Here is a 19,991-nt window from a genome sequence, read left to right as displayed (position 1 = left end):
TATGAGTCTGTTTCAATTTTGTTTGTTTTGTTCTTTACATTCCACGTATAAGTGAAATCATATGCTAATTATCTTTCACTGACTGACTTATTTCACTTAGCATAATATTCTCCAGGTCCATCCAGGCCTTCTCAAATGGTAAGATTTTTTTGTGGCCGAGTAATATTCCATTGTATATATGTACCACCACTTTTTTATCTACTCTATTGATGGACACTTGTGTTACTTCCATAGTTTGGCTATTGCAAATAATACTGCAATGAACATAGGGGTGGATATATTGAAGTAGTGCTTTGGGTTTCTTCGGATATATACCCAGAAGTGGAATCATTGGGTCATAAGGCAATTCCATTTTTTTATTTTTTGAGGGACCTCCATACTGTTTTCCATAGTAGCTGCAACAATCTGCAGTCCCACAAACAGTGCACAAGAGTTATCTTTTCCCCCTATCATCACCAACACTTGTTTATTGATTTATTGATGATAGCCATTCTGACAGGTGTGAGGTGATATCACGTTGTGGTTTTAATTTGCATTACTCTGATATTAGTGATGTTGAGAATCTCTTCATATGTCTATTGGTTATCTGTGTGTCCTCTTTGGAGCAGTGTTTGTTCAGGACCTCTGCCAATTTTTTAATTGGATTCTTTGGGTTTTTTTGGTGTTGAGTTGAATGAGTTCTTTATGAATTTGGATATTAACCCCTTATCAGATGTATCATTGGCGAATGTATTTTCCCATTCAGTGGGTTGTCTTTTCATTTTGTTGATGGTTTCCTTTACTGTGCAAAATCTTTTTAGTTTGATGTACTCCCATTTGTTTGTGTGTGTGTTTCCCTTTCCCAAGAACATATATCAGGAAAAAAATATATTGCAAAGAGAGATTCAGAGATTTTACTGCCTATGTTTTCTTTTAGGAATTTCATGGTTTTGAGTCTTACATATAAGTCTTTAATTCATTTTGAGTTTATTCTTGAATATGATATAAGAAGGTGGTCTAGTTCCATGTATCGTTCAATTTTCCCAACATCATTTATTGAAAAGACTGTCTTTACTCCCTCCTATGTTCTTGCCTCCTTTGTCAAATATTAATTTGCCATATAGACATGGATTTATTTCTGGTTACTCTATACTGTTCCAGTGATCTGTATGTCTGTTATTATGACACTACTATGCTGTTTTGATTACCATTGCCTTTTAGTATAGCATGATAATTTCAACTTTGTTCTTCTTTCTTAAGATTGCTGTGGCTATTCGGGGCCTTTTGTGGTTCCATATAAAATTTTGGAATATTTGTTCTAGTTCTGTGAAATATGCCATTGGTATCTTGTTAGGAATTGTATTGAATCTATAGATTGCTTTGGGTAGTATGGACATTTTAATGATGTTTAAGTCTTCCATGAGTACGGTATACGCTTCCATTTATTTGTATCTTCAACTTCTTCAGTGTCTTATAATTTTCCAAGTACAGGTCTTTTACTTCCTTAGTTAAATTTATTCCTAGATTTTTTTTTAATGCAATTGTAAATGGGATTGTTTTCTTAGTTTCCCTTAGGATAATTCATTATTGATATATATAAATGCAACTGATTTCTGAATATTTATTTTGTATCCTGCTACTTTACTGAATTTATGTATTAGTTCTAGTTGGGGTTTTTTTTTGGTGGACTCTTTAAGGGTCTATATATATATAGTGTCTTGTTATCGGCAAATAATGATAGTTTTAGTTCTTACTTTACAGTTGTGAATGCTTTTTATTTTATTCTTTTCGTGTGATTGTTGTGGATAGGACTTCCAGTACTATTTTGTTGTTTTTTGTTTTGTTTTTAATATTTTTATTGATTTTAGAGAGGAAGGGAGAGGGAGAGAGATAGAAACATCAGTGATGAGAGAGCATCATGGATCGACTACTTCCTGCACGCCCCCTGCTGGGGATCGAGCCCGCAACCCAGGCATGTGCCCTTGACTGGAATCAAACCTGGGACCCTTCAGTCGTAGGAGCTCTATTCTCTGAGCCAAACCAGCTAGGGCCCAGTACTATTTTTAAATAGGAATGTTGAAAGTAGACATCCCTGTCTTAGAGGAAACGCCTTTTTTTTTTTTTTTTTTAATCCTCACCTGAGGATATTTTTCCATTGATTTTTAGGGAGAGTGGAAGAGAGAAGGAAAGATAGAGAGAAACATTGATATGAGAGAAACACATCGATTGGTTGCCTCCAACCAGGGCCAGGGCCTAAGGAGCTTGCAACCAAGGTACATGCCCTTGACCGGGATGGAACCTGGGACCTTTTGGTCCACAGGCCGACGCTCTCTCCACTGAGCCAAACAGGCTAGGACAAGGAAACATTTTTAATTTTTCCAGGTTGAGTATGATGTTAGCTGTGGGCTTGTCATATATGACCTTTATTGTGATGGGGTATGTTTCCTCTATCCCCACTTTGCTGAGAGTTTTTATCATAAATGGATGCTGGCCCAGCTGGTGAGATTCAATGGCCGAGCGTGGACCTATGAACCAAGAGGTCATGGTTTGATTTGTGGTCATGGTACATGCCCAGGTTTTGGGCTTGATCCCCAGTAGGGGCTGTGCAGGAAACGGCCAATCAATGATTCTCTCTCATTGATGTTTCTCTCTCTTCCTCTCCCTTCCTCTCTGAAATCAATAAAAATATATTAAAAAATAATAATGGATACTGGATTTTTGTCAGATGCTTTTTCTGCATCTATTGATATGATCATATGATTTTTATCCTTCACTTTGTTAATGTGGTATATCACGTTAATTGATTTGCAGATACTATACCAGCCTTGCATCCCAGAAATACATCAGCTGGCTCATGGTGTATGATCTTTGTAATGTATTGCTGAATTCAGTTTGCTAATATTTTGTTGAGGATTTTTGCATCTATGTTCATCAGCAATATTGGCCTCTAATTTTCTTTCTTTGTAGTGTCTTCATATGAATAAGGGTAATGCCCGCCTTGTAAAATGAGCTTGAGAGTCTTCCCTCCTCTTGAATTTTTTAGAATATTTTGAGAAAGAGACAGGTGTTAGTTTTTTTAGTGTTTGGTAAAATTCATCTGTGAAGCCATCCAGTCTGGGACTTTTGTTTGTTGGGACTTTTTCATTACTGCTTTAATTTTGTTGGTTGTAAATGGCTTGTTTAGATTTTCTCTTTCTTCTTGATTCAGTTTTGGAAAATTGTATGTTTCGAGGAATTTATCCATTTCTCCCAGATTATCCACTGTGTTGGCATCTAGTTGTTCATAATATCTTCTTATAATCTTTTGTATTTCTGTGGTATCAGTGGTTACTTCTCCTCTTTCATTTCTGATTTTATTTATTTAGGTCTTCTCTCTTTTTTTCTTGATGGTTAAAAGTCTGTCAATCTGCCCTAGCTAGTTTGACTCAGTGGATAGAACATTGGCCTGGGGACTGAAGGGTCCCAGATTCGATTCCGGTCAAGGACACATACTCGGGTTGCGGGCTTGGTCCCCAGTGGGGGGCGTGCAGGAGGCAGCCCACCAATGATTCTCTCTCATCATTGATGTTTCTCTCTCTCTCTCACTTTCTCTCTCTCTCTTCCGCCCCCTCTCTAAAATCAATAAAAAATATATTTTTTAAGTGTGTCAATCTTGTTTATCTTTTCAGAGAACTAGCTCTTAATTTCATTGATCTTTTGTATTGTTTTTTTAGACTCTTATTTATTTCTGCTCCAATCTTTGTTTGTTGTTCTTTTTTTTAGTTCTTTTAGGTGTAAATTTAGAATGTTTATTTGAAATTTTTCTTGTTTCTTGAGGTAGGCCTGTATTGCTGTCAATGTGTCCCATAGATTTTGGATTGCTTTGTTTCTGTTTTCATTTATCTCAAGGTATCTTTTGATTTCTTCCTTGATTTCATTGTTAACAAATTCATTGTTTAGTAATATTATTTAGCCTCCATGTGTTTTTCAGTTTTCTTCTTATGATTGATTTCAAGTTTCATAGCATTATGTTCAGAGAAGATGCTTGATATGATTTTAATCTTCTTAAATTTATTGAGACTTGTTTTGTGTCCTAACATTTGGTCTGTCCTGGAAAATGTTCCATGTGCACTTGAAAAGAATGTATATTCTGCTGCTTGGGGTGAAATGCTCTGAAAATATCCTTTAAATCCATCTGAGCTAGTGTGTCATTTAAGGCCGCTGTATCTTTGTTGATTTTCCATCTGGTAGATCTATCCATTGATGTCAATGGGGTGTTAAAATCCCATGCTATGACTGTATTGATGTCCATCTCTCCCTTTATGTCCAACAAGATTTGCTTTATATATTTAGGTGCTCCTATATTGGGTACATAAATGTTTACGAGGGTTATAATCCTCTTGTTGGGTTGATTCCTTTATTATTATATAATGTCCTTCTTTGTCTCTTATTATAGCCTTTGTTTTTAAAGTCTATTTTGTCTGATATAAGTACTGCTACCCCAGATTTTTAAAAAAATCTTTATTGTTGAGAGTCTTACAGATGTCTCTCTCCCCCCATTGCCTCCCTCCACCCAGTTCCCACCATGTCCCAGTCCTTTGCCACCATATTGTCTGTGTCCATGTATACATATATACATATATACATATATACATATAAGACCTTGGGTTAATCTCTTCCTGCCCCCCCCCACAACCCCTTTTCCCTCTGAGATTCATCAATCTGTTCTATTACCATGCCTCTAATTCTATTTTATTCACCAGTTTATTCTGCTCATTATATTTCTTATTCATTTATTTTGATTTTTAGATTCAGTTGTTGATAGATAGGTATTCATTGCTATTTAATTGTTCATACTTTTGATCTTTTTCTTTTTCTTCTTCTTCTTCCTCTTCTTAAAGAATAGCTTTCAGCTCTGACTGGTTTGGCTCAGTGGATAGAGCATCAGCCTATGGACTGAAAGGTCCCAGGTTCGATTCCGGTCAAGGGCATGTACTTTGGTTGTGGGCACATCCCCAGTAGGAGGTGTGCAGGAGGCAGCTGATCGATGTTTCTCTCTCATCAATGTTTCTGGCTCTCTATCCCTCTCTCTTCCTCTCTGTGAAAAATTCAATAAAATATATATATATATAAAAAAAAAGAATAGCTTTCAACATTTCATGTAATCCTGGTTTGGTGGTGATGAACCCCTTTAGCTTTTTCTTATCTGTGAAGCTCTTTATTTGACCTTCAATTATGAATGATAGTTTTGCTGGGTAGAGTAATCTTGGTTGTAGGTCCTTGCTATTCATCACTTTGAATATTTCTTGCCACTCCCTTCTGGCCTGCAAAGTTTCTGTTGAGAAATCAGCTGATAGTCGTATGGGCGCTCTCTTGTAGGTAACTAACTGCTGTTCTCTTGCCTCTTTTAAGATGCTCTCTTTGTCTTTAGCCCTTGGCATTTTAATTATGATGTGTCTTGGTGTGGTCCTCTTTGGGTTTATCTTGTTTCGGACTCTCTGTGCTCCCTGGACTTGTAAGTCTATTTCTTTCAGCAGGTAAAGGAAGCTTTCTGTCATTATTTCTTCAAATAGGTTTTCAATATCTTGCTCTCTCTCTCTTCTCCTTCTGGTACTCCCATAATGCAAATGTTGGTGCGCTTGAAGTTGTCCCAGAGGCTCCTTACACCAGTGGTCGGCAAACTGCAGCTCGCAAGCCACATGCGGCTCTTTGGCCCCTTGAGTGTGGCTCTTCCACAAAATACCACATGCGGGCGCGCATGTACAGTGTGATTGAAACTTCGTGGCCCATGTGCAGAAGTCGGTTTTCCGTTCTCAAAAGAAATTTCAGTCGTTGTACTGTTGATATTTGGCTCTGTTGACTAATGAGTTTGCTGACCACTGCCTTACACTGTCTTCATATTTTTGGATTCTTTTTTCTTTTTGCTCTTCTGATTGGGTGTTTTTTGCTTCCTCATATTTCAAATCATTGATTTGATTCTTGGGATCCTCTACTCTACTGTTGAATCCCTGTAAGTTATTCTTTATTACAGTCAGTGTATGCTTAATTTCTGGCTGGTCTTTTTTCGTGTCCTTGGCATTCTCACTAAGATCCTTGAAAGTCTCACTAAGTCCCTTGAAGGTCTCATTAAGATCCTTGAGTAACCTTATAACCGTGGTTTTGAACTCTGTATCCAGCAATTTGCTTTCTTTTATTTCTTTCATTTGTGACATGTTTCATTGCCTCCACATTTTGGCTGCTTCCCTGTGTTTGTTTCTGTGTATTGGGTAGAGCTGCGATGTTTCCTGGAATTGGCAGAATGGCCTTGTGTAGCAGGTGTCATGTAGGGCCCAGTGGCTCAGCCTCCCCAGTAACTTGAGCTAGACACTCTAGGTGTGCTCCTGGGTGGGCTATATGAACAGTCTTGTAGTTGAGACTTGATTGCTGTTGGTGTTACTGGGAGGAATTGACCTCCAGGCCAATTGGCTGTGAGGACCAGCTGCGACTACAGTGGGAGAGATGCTGTGCAGGAAACACCCCTATGGAGCAGGACTTGCTTCAGTGGGGCTTTGGTGCTCACTGAGTCTGCCCCTTGAGTGTGTCTCTTGTGGATGTGTAGAGTTGTAATCTGGTATGGTCTGAAGCTGTCCACCAGGTGCACTGGCTCTTGGGTCTCCAGGGAGGTGCAAAGTCAGTTACTGCCCGGGGCCATCTTGAAGAAGCTACAGAGAGATCTGCAGATTCTTCCTATTTGTATTGGATTTGGAAGTGCCCAGGCTAGGCCCAGCTGTGAAGCAAGGCAGGCTGGTGCTGGTGCCAGGTCTTGGGTCTCTTATTGATAGGTTTGGGGCATGCTGACACCAACTGCAGCCTGTTTGAGAGATTATAGCAAAGTCTGAAGCCTGAATGAGGATAAGCCATTCATAGGGGAAAGCTGCTGCAAACAGCTTAGGTGGGGCTGCAAATTGGATGGGATGGGGTCTCAGGGAATCATCAGGGTGGAGCAAACAGAGTGCTCCAGGTTGATGGGGACTCAGATATGGTCAGTCAGCCTGGGGCAGGGGAGAAATGATCTGATAGAAAGCCGCCCCTGAGTTCCTGCCCTGATGCCAGACAATCCAGTTCCTCCTCCGTATGTGACTGGGTCCCCCAACCTCCAAGCACTGGAGCTCAGAGGAAGTGAGTCCAAGTAAGTTTGTGCACAACCCTTTAAGAGGGGGGACACCTGGGTCTCCAGCAGCCTCCATGTCCCTCAGCTACAATGCTCACTGGTTTTTATAGCCCGAAGTTACAGGGACTTTTCTTCCCAACTCTGGGACCCGGAGTGGGGGGTCTGATGTGGGGCTGGGACCCCTTGCTCCTTACAGTGGCCTCTGCAGGGACAATCTCCCTCTGGATTACAAAAACAGCCCACGTGGGTGCCAGCCCAGCCCATTCTGCACCTCTGCCCCTCCTACCGGTCTCAACGTGCTTTCTTCTTTTCTTCTCTAGTTGTAGTACTTCCATTCAGCCAGCTTTCAGGTGGTTCTGAATGATGGTTGTTTTGTATTTTTGTTGTAATTTTGATGTGGTTGTGGGAGGCAGTGAGTCCTGGGGTTTCTATCGCTCCATCCCTCTTCCTTCCTCTCTCTCTAGAATCAATAAAAAACATTATTTTTTTTAAAGTTACTTGTCATTCTCATACATGCCTCAGCTTCCCAAGTCATAAAATGGAGATAATTATAGGATTTTATGTTGTTTAAATTAGTGAATAATTGTGTAGCACTTACAACAGTGCTATGTAAGTGCTAGGTAAGTGTTTATTATATAAAGTAATAAATAAATGTTGGAGAGGAGGGGGACAACGATGAGTTAGAGAAGACTCCATTCTTGAGCCAAAGGCTGAGAGAATAGTTAGTGGGGCATTGACTCAGTTGCTTTAGAAGAAGACTGGATCTGGATCCGGAAGAAAGGCTGGGACTAAAGAGAGCTGGGGAACCATCTGTATAGAGGTGGAAAAGAGAAGTGATTCATTCATGCCATCTTTTAGGATTTCCATATACTTCTATGAGTACTTACTTTGTTCAGAGTGCAGGAAGAGCCCCAGAGTGTTTCTTGTGTAGCAGTTTTACAAAATCTAAAGGATTATAATAGTATTTTGTTTTGGCTTCTATAGAACATATGGGAAAAAATAACCAAGGAAGTTAAAATCTTGATTTTAAGAGGCAAATGGTATACTTTAATATATAAAATAATGTGAATATTGATAATAATGTGAGTAAAAAATATGTCGATAAAGTTCCAGATATTTGGGCTAGAGTATCTCTGAGTACTTGTAATCCTTCAACATTGAATGGTTTTGCTTTAAAGACGCAAAGGAGGGGGTAACATGAGAATTCCTAAGTTGGGGTAGTAATAGTGAGATATAGTGGTCGCCTTCCCTCTCGAAAACACCGCTGGACAAAGAGAGAAGCAGAGAGCCCCACTGCTGGAGCAGGCTTTCCCTCCCAGGTCTCTGTTCTTATCATTGCACACGTGAGGGAGGGGGCTCTTTAAATGGTTGCTTTGGAGCATACACATGTACACAACTTCCTTTCATATCTGAACTTGAAGCAAATACCCTGGGAGATCTCAAATTATATTTCATTTGGCTTGGGGTTTGGATGTAGAATATAGCTTCTTATGTTTGGTAATTTTTTATTACCACGCACCCCATGAGTTCTCTTCATTTTATACATTGACCCAAGTTGCCATAGAAAACTACTTACCACTGTGACTTAAAATGTATGTCATTGGAGCAGAATCTGTAGCTCACCTTCATGAACTGTCTTATTGCCTTTGGATGCAACAGAAGAAGGTGCTCCTTTCCCTCCAAGATTTCACATTCTAATGTTTAGTGCTGAACTTGTTAGAAAATACATTTCTCTGTTTTTATGAAAATAAATCTGCTTAAAGTTTTCATAGGATCTTCTCCCTTTAATTCTTTGATGTTCTAATGTTTTTATGGAAGTGCAGATCACTTAATTGATGCAGCAGAAAGAAATTGAGGCAATGACACAGTCCCACGCAAAGGTTACATGAGCGTCGAATCATGCAGGCCTTGGGTTCCATGAGCTGAATGACCTCACAGTCAGAACCTCTGAGCTTCAGTGTCCTTAAATATAAAATAGCAATAGAAATGTCTGCTTCATAGGTTTGCTACAAAGATAAAGTAATAAACTATACCAGCAGCTCAGTTCAGCAAATAGAGCGCTGTGTATCAGCCACTATGTCAGAGGTTCCTAGGAAACAGTCCATGCCCTTAAGGAGGCATGGTCTAGTGATACTACTTAGAAAACAATGAGATTTCCATCTTAGATAGAGTTAGAGTACTTTCATTGCTGTATAATATGCAGGAAATGTTGCATCTAATTGAGTGCAGACGACTACTGAGAAAAAAGGTCATGCCTTTTTCTAACTCCTAGTTCTTAACACTCTTCCACTCCAAGTTCCCATCAACTGTAAGCAGACAAGAATGAAACACTCATCCCAATTCTTCAATTACTGCTTTCCACAACTGTAAGAAAAAGCACCGTAAAAGTGGGTGGCTTAAACAACTCAAGTTTATTTTGTAACAGTTCTAGAGGCTACAAGTCCAAGATCAGGGCTGGTTTCTGGTGAGGACTTTCTTTCTGGTTTGTGGACAAATGCCTTCTGGCTGCGACCTTACATGGCCTTTCTTCTGCATGTGTTTGGACAAAGAGAGAGATCTCTGGTGTCTCATCCTCTTCTTAAAGGGATACCAGGACCCACCCTATGTCTTAATAACCTTATTTATCTCCTTAAGGGCCCTATCTGCAAATATAGTCACATTGGGGGTTAGGGCTTCAACATACAGGGGTGGGCAAAAGTAGGTTTACAGTTGTGAGTATGTGAAAGTTTATTCTCATATTATTTATTTATTTATTGCTAATTTGTACAACTGTAAACCTACTTTTGCCCCATATGGATTTGGGTGGGGGAGGAGGGACACAATTCTGTCAATAACATGCATGTTCTTATTGGAACAATAAAATTTTCCCACAGGAGGAAACATTATTTTAATTTTCATGATTCTGGAAAGAAGAGAATCAGAAGAGATTCAGAACAATAAACATGGTTTTAAAAGTCATTACATTAGTTAGAGATGATCATTGTTTATTACCAAAGAAGTGGGGATATTAATCAGCCACTTATTTATTATAACATATTCTTTAGTTAGCTCTGTAGTGCTGAGCATACCATTTGAATATTTATAACTTACCTAGTTCCAAAACAACTGGTTAGTCACCTCAGTGATTGCAAGAATCCTAAAAAGCAGACCCCAAAAACCTACCATGAAGTGATTGTCACCATAAAATGTGATTCCTCTGTCCTTACCAAGTTCACGGTAAGTTGGTGTCAGAGTCCAGGTTGGATGAGAGCGCTGTCTAGGACAGTGCTACGCTTGTCAGGCCCTGCCCTGTAAAAAGTCACAGCTAATCGGAGGCGCAGGCTCTGGAGGGAGCAGCTCATCGCAGTGGCCAGGTGGGCATCTCTCTTCCCAGGCGGTATCTTCCAGAAAGGCCTTCACCTGGTGACGTGGACCACTTTCATGTAGGGCAGTGTAATAATTTTGAGAAACAGAAATCACGGTTTGTCGGGGTTCTTTTTCCCAGCCTTACAAAGGGTTCAGCATTCTGGAGAAAGGGCTGCGCGTAGATGATTAAGAAGGAGTCCGTGGACGAAAGATGTTTTTGGTAGGCATTGGGGGTCAGAGGAGCTTCCAGCTGAAGGAGCTAGAAGACTCTCCTCCTTGACCAAGGACCCCGTGCTTTTATTAAACACAATTTGTCCCAAGGCAAGGTGGGAATATACACTTCAAAGGGTACAGTATCAAAAGGTTTACAGAGATTGTCAGTTTCAGGAATAGTTCAGGTGTTTGGCCAACAGGAGGCAATAAAATGCCTGAGCTGTTTGGCAGTTAACAATACCATTCAGGTTTGGGAGAGATGCTTTGTAGCCGTTCCCAACAGGTAAACTACATGTGTGGCTCACCCTTGTTGAGCCCACCAAGCTTCACCAACCTTCTGGTAAAACTCTTGTAATTATTACATGCTGGAATTGGTTTTCGGCAACAGTTCAGCTTTATCCTTTGAAAAACTGATGATGAGAGTGAGCAGAATATACCAAAAGTACTTTGTTAGGAAATTTAAATTTTACATTGTGATATGGTGGCTAAAAAAAGTAATTTAAATGACTAATGTTTGAAAGGAAAAAAAGTTGTTTAGCCTCAAAAGTGGCCCAGGATATAAGCCTACAGAAGATGATATAAGAAAAGTTACCATGTTCAGAATAATATGCAATGTATTTTTTCTCTTTTAACTATCCGTATAATAATCCAACACTTTGCTATTGCTATTTTATTTTTTTTCTCTTTTTAACATATTTTTATTTATTTCAGAGAGTAAGGGAGAGGGAGAGATAGAAACATCAATGATGAGAGAGAATCATTGATCGGCTGCCTCCTGCACACCCCCCACTAGGGATCGATCCTATAACCCGGCATGTGCCCTTGACCAGAATTGAACCCTGGGACCCTTCAGTCCACAGGCCGATGCTCTATCCACTGAGCCAAACCAGCTAGGGCTCTATTTTTTTCTTCAGCTCATTAAGTATAACCAGTGATGTTGGAATATACCAAATATAAAGTATATTCTAAATATTTTTAAAGTATATTCAAATATAAAGTGTATTTCTGACATATCTCCCCATTGTTGAAAACCATCAACCTGAAATTTTAACTGGGAACCATTAGATAGTGTCTGAGAACAAAACTGTATTCACTTTGCAGTCTGATTCCTATGTTAAATTCTTATGATCATTTTAAGACTTTAGGAGAAAAAAACGGAGGAATTAGCATCACTGAGTGAAGGATTTTACATGCTACCTTTTACACTAACTTCACTTGTATCACGCCCTTTTTTACTGGTGAAAAATAAAATTCAGAGGGTTAAGTAACCTAGTGAAGTGCACACAATTCGTAAGTGATGGAGCCAGGAATTAATCCCAGGGCTTGGAAGAGGAGAAGCTAGCATCATACTGTTTGTTCCTTTTTGTTGTTTGAATTTAAAATTCACCATCCTACGCCCATTGAGGTGATTATGGCAGAAAAAATACAGGCCATTCCTCTGCCTTTTAGAAACTAGTCTGATTATTGTTCCCTCAGATGTTTACAGTGTCTGTAATATTCAAAAGGCATCTAATGAATTATTCTGCTAGTTTTGAAGAGATGGGGAGGAAAGGATTGTCCAACAGTTTCATCTTCAAAATTAATCCTTGCCTACTGTCAGGAAGGAAGGTTCTTTTTTAAATGATTTCAAAGGAGAGTTTGTAATGCTTGTTTACTTAAAGGAGACAGGAGCACTTTCTCTAGTAGGTTGACTTCAGGAACTGAAGTTGCTCAGCAATAAGCATCTCTCTGCCAGGGGCCAGCAAGCTGTGTTCAGACTGTGTCTCCTTGAAAGAAAGGCATTCCTGTCACCTCCAAGTTACTGCTGCTGCTCTCTTCTTCCTCTTCATACACACCCTTGCCAAGAAATACATACCACCTTACCCGCTGCCCCCCCCCCACACACACACACACACAGGCAGATAGAGAGCACTTACTGCAGTGTCCTTTGTATTGTATTATAGTTAGTTGTGGGGATGTATCTATCCCTGGCTCAGTTTTGAGCTCCTAGAGGCAGGGACTTTACATCTTTCCAGGGTAATATACGTAAAATTATATACAATACTAGTGGCCCAGTGCACGAAATTCATGCACAGGAAGGGGGGTGTTCCTCAGCCTGGCCTGCATCCTCTCCAATCTGGGACCCCTCGAAGGATGTCCTACTGCTGGTTTACAGGGATCGGGCCTAAACCAGCAGTCGGACATCCCTCTCGCAAACCGGGACTGCTGGCTCCAGCCACTCACCTGCCTGCCTGATTGCCCCTAACCACTCTGCCTGCCGGTCTGCTCACCCCCAACTGCCCTCCCCGCTGGCCTGCTCGCCCCCACCTTCCTTCCCCACTGGCCTTCTTGCCCCCAACTGCCCCCCTGCTGGCCTGCTCACTCCAAACTGCCCCCCCCCTGCTATCCTGATCACCTCCAACTGACCCCCACTGACGGCCTGCTCACCCCCAACTGGCCCCCCTGCTGGTCTGCTTACCCCCAACGGCCCCACCCCCCACCAGCCTGATCACCCACAACTGCCATCCCATCCTGGCCTAATCACCCCCTGGTGACCCAAGCTCCCAGCCCCTCCTTTTTTTCTTTTTCTTTTTCTTTTTTTCCAGCACCTCCTTGAGCGGAGGCCAGGGCCAGCCAGGGCGGGCGGGAAGCTTGGCTTCCTCCATCGCCAGAGGCAACCCAAGCCTCCTGCTTGATCCAGCTCTGTGGCCGCCGCCATTTTTGTTGGGATTTATTTATCTTCTATAATTGAAACTTTGTAGCCTTGAGCGGAGGCCAGGGCCAGCCAGGGCGGGTGGGAAGCTTGGCTTCCTCCATCGCCGGGGCAACCCAAGTGTCCTGCTCGCTCCAGCTCCGTGGCTGCCACCATCTTGGTTGGGTTAATTTACATACTCACTCCTGATTGGCTGGTGGGCATAGCGGAGGTATGATCAATTTGCATGTTTCTCTTTTATTAGTGTAGATATGTTTGTTGAATATTTTCTTAAAAAGAGCATTCTTATATTCCTTAGAAAGACTAGCTTTCTTGTCATCTCTGGGAAAGTTGTGTGCCTCACATGGAACAGGAATGAAATTCTGTACAGCCTATCTCAGAATAATAGATTGTTGAGACTGCTTCAAATCAATCCCTTTTCTGGAGTTTCCAACAAATAACGATTTATCCTCTAATTGTATCAGGAAAAGTTGTTTTATTCTAAGAAATGTGTGTATTTATATGGAAAGTATTAATGTTCCTAAACTGTCTGTTCTTGCCATATTTACAGGCACAAACTGTGGGCTTCCCGGTGACCATGCATTCACCGAATATGCGACTGATGAGATCTACCCTCCTCCCACAGGCATCCAATGTGGAGGCCTTTTCATTTCCAGCATCCAGCTGTCAGGCAGAAGCAGCGTTTATGGAAGAAGAGTGTGTTGACACTCCAAAGGTATGGGTGTGTTTGAGAGGCTGAGCTTGTAGGTTGGCTGGAGACTTCAGTTGGGTCCATAGGTGTTGGACTTGGACTTTGTTGAACTCTGTCATGTCCTCATGTCACTCAGAAGTGTTGTTTTTGAGCAGAGCCTGAGAAGAGCGTTCAGGGCTGAACTGGGCTCTCTTCACCGCCTTATCATTACCACTTACATAACTTGTCAGACCTCATACATCCTTTTCAAAAGCTTTCCTTCTCTTTCCTTCACCAAATCCTTCTCTTTTCAAGTTTCTAGATCACACATAGGTTTTATATTTTTTAAACAAATTGTAATTCTGAAAACAAATATACCTGGTGCTGACATGGCTCTGTCTGAGTTGACTGCCTCTCTTCTAAGAAATGTGTATATTGTATTATAGTTAGTTGTGGGGGTGTATCTATCCCTGGCTCAGTTTTGAGCTCCTAGAGGCAGGGACTTTTCTTTATATCTTTCCAGGGTAATATACGTAAGATTATGTACAATATATGTTTTAAAAGAGCATTCTTAGATTTCTTAAAAAGACTGCAGCTCCGTGATGATGTGCCGTCTGTTCTGGTCAAACATCCTTTTTGTCCTGTTTGGACATGCTTAATGGAGATAAGTTTATCCTGCTATACTACATGCAGGTGGCTTTTAGGATGTAGACGGGGATAGCTTCTCTCACTTAAAGGATATTTACTTCTAATGTGTGTTTTATATACTTAGCATCAAATGATATACAAAGGATTGTAGAAATGGGCAGGTCTTAGAGTATGTTCAAAATAGACTTTGTTCTTTGCTAGCTGGGTGAACTTGGGCAAGAAGGCTGGTGTGCTTCTTTGCTGTTGTTGTGTTTTTTTAATATGTTTTTATTGATTTTAGAGAGAGACAAGTATCGATAGGCTGCTTACCACATGCCCCTACCAGGGATCAAGCCCATAACCTAGGCTTGTGCTCTGACTGGGCATCGAACCTGTGACCTTTTGGTGCATGGGATGATCAACCAACTGAGCTACTCCGGCCAGGGCCTGACTAGCTTCTTTGAACCGCTGTTTCTCTTATGTAATATCAGACTACCAACTTTATGAGACTATTGTGAGGATTAAGATAATGTCTGAGGTTCTGGCCAAATTGTAGGTACTTAATAAGTATTGGTTTCCTGTTTTTTTGGCCTGTTTAGGTAATAAAAAGGTGAGTCAGACATTAATTCTGCCTCAAAGTTTATAATGTAGCAGAAAAGACATGATGCATAACTAAAAACAATGTGCCCGATTCTGAATAAATTGATAAAATATAATAGGTCCTTTATTTTTTTCACCCCTCCTTCAGCACCCTCACCTTTGGCTTGTTCTCTGTATGTGTGGGTTGGTTTTGTTTTATTTCCTCACTTCTTTTGATTTCTTTTTTTTAGACTCCACATGTAAGTGAAATCATATCGTATTTGTCTTTCTCTGTCTGACTTATTTCACTTAGCATAATGCCCTCTAGGTCCATCCATGTTGTTGCAAATGGCCAGATTTCATTCCTTGGGAGCAATGTTTCCTTGTATATATACACCACATTTTCTTTATTCATTCATCTGTCGATGGAGACCTAGGTGGCTTTCATATCTTGGCTATCTATAATAATAAAAGTGTAATATGCTAATTAGACCAGACGTCCTTCCGGACAAAGCCGAGGCTGTGAGGGGAGCCTGGGTCCAGAGGGAAGGCTGGGTCCCAGGTGCCAGAGGGAAGCCGGTGCCGGCAGCCAGGGGAAGGAGACCTACTCTTGCACAAATTTTGTGCATCAGGCCTCTAGTTGTAAATAATGCTGCAGTGTACATAGGGGTGCATATAGCTTTTCCAAATTAGTGTTTTGGGTTTCTTTGGATATATACCCAGAAGTGATATTCCTGAGTCATATAACAGCTCTATTTTTATTTTTTTGAGGAACCTACATACTATTTTACACAGTGGCTTCGCCAATCTGCATCCCCACCGACAGTGAGCAGGGGTTCCCATTTCTCCACATCCTCACCAGCACTTGTTAGTTCTTGATTTTTTTTATGTGACCATTTTGACAAGTGTGAGGTGGTACCCTACTGTGGTTTTGATTTGCATTTCCCTGGTGATTAGTGATGTTGAGCATCTTTTCATATGTCTTTTGGCCATCTGGATATCTTCTTTAGAGAAATGTCTATTTAGGTCCTCTGCCCATTTTTTATTGGATTGTTTGGGGGTTTTTAATGTTAAATTGTATGTGTTTCTTACATATTTTGGATATTAATCTCTTATCGAATGTATCATTGAACCATTCAGTAGTTTTCTTTTTGTTGATGGTTTCCTTCACTGTGCAGAAGCTTTGTAATTTGATGTTGTCCCATTTGTTTATTTTTGTTGTTGTTGTTGTTGCCCTTGCCCAGTGAGACATATTCAAAAAGATATTGCTGAGACTAATGTCAAAGAGCTTACTGCCTATTTTCTTCAAGAAGTTTTATGGTTTCAGGTCTTACATTTAAATCATGAATCCACTTTTAGTTTATATTTATGTATGGTGCAAGAAAGTGGTCCAGTTTCATTTTTTACATGTATCCAATTTTTCCAGCACCACTACTGAAGAGACTGTCTTGACCCCCATTGTGTATTTTTACCTCCTTTGTCATAGATTAATTGACTATATAAGTCAATTTATTACTTATTGGAGTTTATTTGTTTGTTGGAAAATTTTTTCCTGGGCTCTCTATTCTATTTCATTGATCCATATACCTGCTTTTATGCCAACACCATACTATTTTGATTATTGTAGCTGTTTAGTTCTGAGAAGACTGCCATTGGCATTTGAATAGGGATTGCATTTAATCTTTATATTGTTTTAGGTAGTAAGGACATTTTTACAATACTCGTTCTTCCAATCCTTGAGCAATGGATTTGTATTCTCTTCAATTTCTTTCTTCAATGTTTTATACTTTTCAGAATACAGATCTTTCACCTCTTTGGTTAAGTTTACTCCTAGATATAATATGCTTTTAAATGCAATTGTAAATGGGATAATTTTCTTTTTTTTTTTTTAATTTCTTTATTGATGAAGGTATCACATATTTGTCCTCGTCCCCCCATTCCCATCCCACACCCCTCCCCACACATGCCCCCACCCCCCTGTTGTCCTTAACCGCTGGTTAGGCTCATATGCCTGCACGCAAGTCCTTTGGTTGGTCTCCCCCTTTACCCCCACCCTTCCCTACCCTCCCCCTGAGGCCCGACAGTCTGATCCATGCCTCCTTGTTTCTGGGTCTGTTCTTGTTCATCAGTCTATGTTGTTCATTATTTCCCCTAGATGAGTGAGATCATGTGCTATTAGAAATACACTTATAAGAACCGAAAATGAGACAAGCAATAATGGTTATGGTGACAGGCAAATGAATCAGTGTGTAGTGAGTTTTTTTTCTGGGCCAACAGTTCTTTTGAGACCCAATTTCAATGTCCAACAGTTCCTTATGTGTACATGTCAGCACTGACATTTCAGTTCTGGATGGTGGACAAATGGTGGTAATGCAGGTCCGACTCTGTCCGGTTTGGTCCTGGGCAATCTGCAGTGATGCACAGCTGCTAACTGCTAGTATGGGAAGGCCACATCAGCGTCTTCCGTCTCTGGACTGCTTCTCTTCTGTCTTCATGGCTGGAGTAGTCCTGTCGATTCCTCTCTTGCTGGAATCCACATGGTCTCGGAGTTGTTTTCTGAAAATATACAAACATATTCTCAACCAAAGGTTAATAAAGGAATATTTTCTATAAATTTGACTGGGGATCCTTTTTCAATTTTTGCCCAAATGATTTTCCTCTGGCTTGTTTTGTCACCTTGTGTGTTTTTCATGGGTGTCTTGCTTTTAGCCTTACAATTAATTTTCTGACGTATTAATTTTCTAGATGTAATTTACTTACAGGATATTTTTCCTTACATGATATTCCTCTACTATCCCCTCCTTTTTTGATTTAAATGTTAGGAGGCTTTTGAAAATTTTATAATGTATTCTTGGTGGCTTTTAAATTTTAATTTTTTGCACTATAATATAGCTGTTTTAGGTTCATTATATGGTGCACACTTTTATCATGAGATGAAGTACCAATAAAAATTTTAGTTGACTCTTTAGGAACACCTTTTTGTCTGGTACAATTAATTTTTCTAGAATATTCACTTGTTTCAACTAGCCAATTTAAATTTGTCTGAAAACTTGACTACTATTTTACTGTCAAATTTATTACTCTAACAATAATCTTGTTTTACCCTGTAAATATTGGTGGAAGGGATTATTTGCCTTCTTGAGTAGGTCCTGAGCATTCCTGGTGGTAGGCTGGATTTAGATATCGTAAACCCCCTTCCCCACACCATGGGTACAGGGCAACTCAAACAATTCTTGTTGGAGTGAGAGGGCAGCTGCTGTCGGCCAAGTCTCTGTCGGTCACCTGGGTCCTGATCTGAGCTGGGCATGGGAAGCACAAAGCAGCCATGGGGGCAGGAGACCTCCCTCAGAAGGGGCTAGGATTAAGGCCCCTGCAATGTTGGGGGGGTGAGGGTCTGTGCCCCACCTCTGTTGATCCCCAAATTCTCTCCTGATGGCCCCTCTGCGACTGTGCCTGTCTTAGGTTGTTCCTTCCTTGAGGAATCTTACAATGGGATAATTTTCTTAATTTCTTCTTCTAATCATTCATTATTGGTTTAAAGCAGGGGTGGGAAATATCCGGCCAATGGGCAGTAGAAGGCCCACGAAATCATTTGGTCTGGCCCTGCCAAGGCATTAGGGGTGAGTTATTTAAATGTTTGACCATACATAGCAGGCTAATTTTTAAGTTGATCATTTTGTATGGCCTGTGAATGATGTTATAAATATCCAAATGGCCCTTAGCAGAAAAAAGGTTCCCTACCTCTGGTTTAAAAAAATAGAAATCAAAGTGATTTAAGACTAGAAGGAAGCAGGGGGAGTTGGTTTTAGCTGACTTGAACAGCAAAGTCTTTGGGTGAACTGTCAGAGCTAGCAGTGAAAGAGGTGCAGAATCTGGCTGGATGGAAATGGTGTGACACCTCGGTGGAGGGAAAAGCCGGAGCACGGCAAACAGCAGGACAGCCGACCGAGGTCGGTCCCTCTGAGCCAGCTCAGTGGCTCCGGGTGTCTCAGGAAAGGGCTGAGAAGGGGAGTCGTGCGTGAGAAGGATGAATAGCACCTCAGGGACTATAAGCTTTTCTCCAGGCTAGGGTGCTCCGTGTAGGAATGTGCGCAGTATCATCAAGAGAGTTTTTTCAAATGGACTTTTTCAAGGTAGTAGGAAACAATTGAATTTTTTTTATCAAAGAAGCACTATGATCCATGTTGTACTTCAGAAATTAGCCAGGAGGGGTACATTGGATGGGAGAGAGACTAGTGACAAGGACAGTGAAAATTAGAACATGTGTCCAGTAGGGGAGACAAAGAAGGCCTGAACTAGGATAGTGCTCCCGAAACCAGAGAGCAGGGGATGCTACTAGTATAAGTGAGATCATACAGATAAAACCGGTAGACTGTTAGGGTCCAGAGAGAAGTACAAACTGATAGTAGTATTTCGAGCCTTGATGATGGGAAGGGTGAGTGCCATTATCAGAGATAGGGGGCTCTGAAGGCAGAACTGATTCAGAAGCTAAATATTGAGTTTAGCTAGAGCAGTGGTCGGCAAACTGCGGCTCGTGAGCCACATGCGGCTCTTTGGCCCCTTGAGTGTGGCTCTTCCACAAAATACCACGTGCGGGCGTGCACGTACAGTGCGATTGAAACTTCGTGGCCCATGCGCAGAAGTTGGTTTTCAGCTCTCAAAAGAAATTTCAGTCGTTGTACTGTTGATATTTGGCTCTGCTGACTAATGAGTTTGCCGACCACTGAGCTAGAGCATAGTCAAGGCAGCTGGATGCT

General features: G+C 40.9%; 1 protein-coding gene across 1 annotated transcript in view; it reads left to right on the top strand.

Annotated features, from left to right (window-relative positions):
- SIK2 (salt inducible kinase 2) overlaps positions 1–19,991 on the top strand; it is a 138,031-nt gene that overhangs the window by 106,345 nt on the left and 11,695 nt on the right. The window contains exon 9 of the mRNA XM_079788755.1: positions 13,909–14,073. Coding sequence (XP_079644881.1) covers positions 13,909–14,073 — 165 coding nt within the window. The remainder of the gene's footprint in view (positions 1–13,908; positions 14,074–19,991) is intronic.

The sequence above is a fragment of the Cnephaeus nilssonii genome, assembly GCF_951640355.1.
Source record: "Cnephaeus nilssonii genome assembly, chromosome: 13".
Classification (NCBI taxonomy): Eukaryota; Metazoa; Chordata; class Mammalia; order Chiroptera; family Vespertilionidae; genus Cnephaeus; species Cnephaeus nilssonii.
Note: the sequence above shows the minus strand (reverse complement) of the source record. Positions and strands in the feature narration are given on the sequence as shown.